A 5,678-nucleotide genomic window follows, 5' to 3' on the forward strand; every position below is an offset into this window, starting at 1 on the left:
CGACTTCTTCACAACCCGAACTATCGTGATAATAACAATACAGTGGCAGATGTTCACAATATGTGACGCCACACCGAAATTGCCGTGTTAAAAGTGGTGGGAGTCATATTGTCGGGCCCGAAGCGGCAGATTAAAACTTTTGCGCTTCTGGACGAGGGCTCAACTGTCACCCTTATTGACGCCACCACAGCACAGAAAATTGGCACAACCGGACCTACCCGTGAGCTACGGCTGCACGGAGCAAAAAACATGTGCTCATCAGACATGACGTCCCGCCGCGTGCCAATCACTCTACGCGGCGCCGGAATCTCTGATGAGTATGTCATCAAAGCCAACACCGTCCAGCAGCTCAGCCTACCTGAACAGAGGGTCTACGGCCGCTACATCACCCCCACACTTCTCATCGGGCAAGACAATGTACACCTTATTGTCTCGAGGGAAGTGCGTGACGTTCGTGACTCTACGCGAATATTGTCACGGACGTGACAATATTCATATTAATATTGGGGTGGGTCACCCATGGCGGAGGGATCCCTGAACACGAGGATGAGGCTACAACACTGGCCCTGCGTGAGGAGAGCCACAGAGACGACCTCATGAGTGATCTCATGAAACACAATTTTGCGATTTACTCATTGGGGATCACGTCCGCCTCTCGTGTAACCGCACACATAGTGCGTGCAAATCAGCTGATAGAAGATACAACCCATCATCTGACAACCGGCCGATGGGAAACCGGCCTTTTATGGAAGGAGAATAATATCACACTGCCTAACAATCGGCAATGTGCATTAAAGAGAGAAAATTATTGAAGGAAAAGGACTTGGCAACCGCCTATGCAGCCAAAATCAACGGACTGCTAACACAAGGCCACGCACGTGAACTTACGGATCGAGAGGTAGAAAAACCCTCTGCCCGTAAATGGTACCTACCGCATTTTGCCGTAGTGAATCCCAACAAACCAAATAAGATCCGTGTGGTGTTTGATGCTGCCAGCCGCTGCCGAGGGACCTCCTTCAATGATCAGTTGCTGACTGGGCCTGACCTGCTGACTTCATTGTTAGGAAACATACTCCGGTTTTGAGAGGGAAAAATAGCTCTCGCCGCCGACATCAAGGAGATGTTTTTACAAGTAAAAGTCAAAAGTGAAGATCAACAGTCACAGTTGTTTTTATGGAGATCTACACCTCAACAAGAACCACGTACTTACACGATGTCATTGATGATGTTTGGCGCTACCTGTTCACCAAGCAGCGCCCAGTACGTTCAAAACAAAGTGGCCCAGGAGAATTCAACATTATTCTCTGCTGCCGCAGCTGCCATCCAAACGAAGTTTTATATGGATGACTATTTGGATGCGGTCGACACTAAAACCGAGGCTACAGCACTCATCACTACTGTTTCCAAGGTGCTGTCAAATGGAAGGTTCCACCTAACCAACTGGGCCTCCAACGACACTTCAGTGATGGCTACTATCCCGCTTATAGACCGAGCCAGGTCAGCCATCACTATAAGCAGCGGAGAAGCAGATACCGAGAGAATCCTAGGAGTTCTGTGGGATCCTGTCACCGATCGATTTTTATACGCATTTCGCGATGCTGCCGATCCTGAACTGATCAGCAGGCCTACCAAACGCCAGCTGCTCAGCATTGTTATGAAAATTTTCGACCCTGTGGGCTTTGTCGCTTGCCTCACGGTCCGATTGAAGATTCTACTACAAGCTGTCTGGCGATCCAACATCGGATGGGACTTCATCATCACACTTGAACACAACGAAAGGTGGATGGACTGGCTGGGACTTCTGCAAGACTGCAAAGTTGCCATACCTCGGCGCTGCTTACAAAACAAAGAGAGCTTCGTCACCCTCCACCTCTTCTGTGATGCGTCAGAACAGGCATGCTGTGCGGTCGCCTACCATACCGAGGAGGTTGATGGAAACACCACACCCACCTTTTTGGCCAGCAAATGCAAAGTGGCTCCTCTGAAACCTCTATCAATACCCCGCCTTGAGCACAAACCACGCTCATGGCGGCCAGACTGGCAGCAACACTGAAGAAAGAATGTCGCAGCAACATTGCGCGAACAGTATTCTGGACAGACTCGACAACAGTGTTGTGCTGGCTGCGCACAGATCCACGCACCTACTCCGCCTTTGTGGCCAACAGACTCGGCGAGATCGACGAGCTCACCCACATTGCAGAATGGAGATGGGTCCCTACCAAACTGAACCCGGCAGACATCGGCACCCGAGACGTCAACACTCCTGACCTCTCGCACTCTGGACGATGGTTCAGTGGACCAGCCTTCCTGACCTCAGACGAGGCAGAATGGCCGCGCGAACGGTGCAAACTGCCTCAACCTAATGATGGCACCCTAGAAGTGAGGCCTCAATATGTTGGCATCAAAACAACTGTAGCAGAGACACTGCCCGACATCAACAGATTTTCCTTATGGCGTCGACTTATTCAAACTACCTGCTGGATACACCGTTTTATTAAAAGGTGTCGTGGAAAACGCCACGAACAACCTAATAAACATTTAAGAAGCGATGAAATCAAGAAAGCAGAGGCCCGATGGGCAAGAATATGTCAAGAAGAAACATTTTATCGTGACATAAATGCAGTCCAGAAAGAAGATCCACTACCAAGTGACAGTCGGCTCAAAGCCTTGAGCCCCTTCCTTGGACCTGATGGCCTACTGAGGATGAACTCCAGATTACAAGCCCTCAGTAAAGTGCCCCAAGCAGTGCGGACACCTATTATATTAGATGGTGATCACGCCTATACACGAATTCTGGTGAGACATCATCACCAGGAAGCCGATCACCCAAGTACGGAGAGAACGATGGCTGAGGTGCGAGGCAGCTACCTTGTGCTGCGACTGCGAACAAATATTCGGATGATCGCCCACAACTGCCCCACCTGCAAGATGAGTAGGAGCAAGCCAGTCCCCCCACTGATGGGGCCCTTGCCGCCATCAAGACTAGCCCACCATGTTCCTCCATTCACAAACTGTGGACTCGATTACTTTGGGCCGATAGAAGTCACGGTATGCAGACATCGGGAGAAAATATATGGAGCAATCTTCACATGTCTATCTACTCGTGCCATTCACCTTGAGCTGACAACTTCACTGACCACGGACTCCGCCATCATGGCTTTACAACGCATGACGGCGCGCCGAGGCCAACCAAAAGCTCTGTACTCAGACAATGGTACGAACTTCCACGGTGCTGAAAACGAGCTGAAGGATGCCATCGAATCACTCAAAAATGATACCCGGATGAGGGATCATTTGACAACAAAGGGGATCGAATGGAACTTCATCTCTCCAATGTCTCCTCATATGGAGGGAGCTTGGGAGCGCCTGGTGCAATCAGTAAAAAACCCCCTGAAGGCCATCTTGCTGGAACGAGCTCCACGCGAAGAGACCTTGAGTACAGCGTTTGCCGAGGCCGAGTGGACCGTAAACAACTGCCCCCTCACACACGTCTCGGTTGATCCCAGGGACGAAGAGCCTCTCACCCCCAACCACTTTTTGCTGGGAAGAGCCGGAAACCGGCCTCATCTGTCACTATACGACAGGCAGGATGAGGAGGTATGCCTCCGTCGCCAGTGGCGTATCAGTCAACAACTCGCTGATATGTTCTGGAGACGGTGGCTCCGCGAATATCTCCCCACCCTGGCTGCTCGCCAAAAATGGCAACAGCCAGTCATCCCCATCAAGAAGGATGACCTCGTGATCATCATGGACCCCGCTATGCCCCGCAACAGCTGGCCACGCGGTCTAGTCCTTGATGCCACCCCTGCTGCAGACGGCCAAGTGAGGACCGCCAGGATCCAGACGAGCACCGGAATTTACGTCCGCCCCACTGTGAAGCTCGCTGTAATCTTGCCGGCCCCACCTACCGATGCAACCTCAACTGTACCACCAGCCCAACACCATCCCAGAGGGACTGGCCGCCGCGGACTGCGCTGTCCCAACAAACGTCCTATTTTTTAGTTCAGCATAGCTAAACGGGAGGAGTGTAACGGACGTAGTTGGCCACATTATTTTATTTCATAACAAAATGTTTTACATTTATAAAATATACCTACCCCACGCCACTGGCAAAATCACCACTCCCCGCCACTGGTCATTTTGTTCCAATTTTCGGCCCATGCTTTTTTTTTTTTTTTTTTTTTCTAGATTCTTATATTCCATGAAGTGGTGAATCATTTAAATTTACTGAATTTAAAGTTAATGTTCTCTATACAAATAGAACGGCGTCATATGCGCCTCACAATTTTTACCTCATATGGGTTTATTTAAATATTACCTGGCTTTTATAGACTTAGAGGCCTTGTATTTTCTCGGTAGGGAAAAAATTTGTTACCTAAAAACCCTACTAAAATTGCATGTGTCATCATCCAGCATCAGCACCAGCGGCGACCTACAGCGGCCATATACTACATACGTGTCTGTTTGTGTTGTGTTGGGAATGGGGGGGAGGAAATTTCGGCTGCGCCCTTTTGTTGGAGTCCTTCCGCATTTGCCGTTGGGAGTAAGGAAAATCGCAGAAAACCTTACCCAGGAAGGAGCGGCCGAACGTCAACTTGAAACGTTTGCGGCCTTCAGTAACATCGGTATATGATGTCCTGCATTTTTGAGATGTGTGTGTGTGTCTGTTTTTATGTTAATATATACTTATGGGAAGATAGAAAATAAACATACATATACATACAAATTATAAAATATTATATAAATATATAAATAGATATATAAAAATTATATATTTAGGAAGAAAGTCGGGAGTTTAGGAAATACCTACTGCTCGCTATTCGTCCGCGTCTAGTTCTGGTATGTGCCATATGTGGTCATGGTCCATGAGGATGTGTTTAGGTAGTCTATGTGTGTATCTGAATGTCAGGTCGCTCGGAGCATTGTATTGTCCTATGTCTCGTATTAGTGGATTTTTACTAAGTGTGAGTGATTTGTAAAAGCGTTCAGTCAGTCTGTGTGTGAATTTGTATAGAGTTGGAATTTGTTCTCGTTCGTGTAATCTCTTCAAGTTTGTTCTGAGTCTCGTGTTGTATGTGATTTTAATGTAGAGATTTTGAAGTGTCTGTAGATTCTTGTGGTCTGTGTGTGAGATGCTGCTCCATACGGGAATCGCATAAGAGAGTACCGGACGAATGAGCGAGTAGTAGACGAGGAGTTTGGTTTTGGGAAGTAGCGGACTCCGTCTATTGAAAATTGGCTTCATCATGCCGATCGCTTGTCGCGTGCGCGTGTGCATCTTCGCTTGGTGAGATTTCCAGTTGAGGCGGGAGTCCATGGTCAGGCCCAGATATGTCACTTCATCTTTCCATTCTATGCTGTGTCCTCCCATTTCGATGTTAAAGTCAGGTGTTCTGTTTACACGTTTTCTCGTGAACATGATGGCTTCAGTTTTCGCCTCGTTCAGTTTCAGGCGCCATTTTTGTAGTACTCTACGAGCGCGTCGAGCGCCCTCTGTAGGTAAATAGCGGCCATATTCGCTTTCAGCGAGGAAACGTATAGTTTGACGTCATCTGCGTAGATAGACAGATTGCATCTCTCGTCTCGGGGGATGTCGAAGGTGAACAGAATGAAGAGAAATGGTCCAAGTAAACTTCCTTGCGGCACGCCTTTTGGAATCTCACGCATTGAAGATAGCA

At 48.5% G+C, this 5,678-nt stretch overlaps 1 protein-coding gene across 1 annotated transcript; it reads left to right on the forward strand.

Moving 5' to 3' along the window:
- Positions 1-1,213: 1,213 nt before the first annotated feature.
- Positions 1,214-4,002, forward strand: LOC149420908 (uncharacterized). Its single transcript, XM_089635143.1, has 2 exons — positions 1,214-1,961; positions 2,132-4,002. The coding sequence occupies exons 1-2, from the start codon at positions 1,214-1,216 to the stop codon at positions 4,000-4,002; spliced, it is 2,619 nt and encodes an 872-aa protein (XP_089491269.1).
- Positions 4,003-5,678: the final 1,676 nt, after the last annotated feature.

Source organism: Hesperophylax consimilis, chromosome 9 (assembly GCF_061612785.1).
Source record: "Hesperophylax consimilis isolate HC1 chromosome 9, BYU_Hcon_1.0, whole genome shotgun sequence".
NCBI lineage: Eukaryota > Metazoa > Arthropoda > Insecta > Trichoptera > Limnephilidae > Hesperophylax > Hesperophylax consimilis.

Bases quoted from the DNA above. Each gene is read 5' to 3' on its own strand.
- LOC149420908 (XM_089635143.1), top strand. From the start codon at position 1,214: ATGTCATTGATGATGTTTGGCGCTACCTGTTCACCAAGCAGCGCCCAG. The intron at 1,962-2,131 runs GCAAATGCAAAG...GGCTGCGCACAG, and splicing joins CACACCCACCTTTTTGGCCA to ATCCACGCACCTACTCCGCC.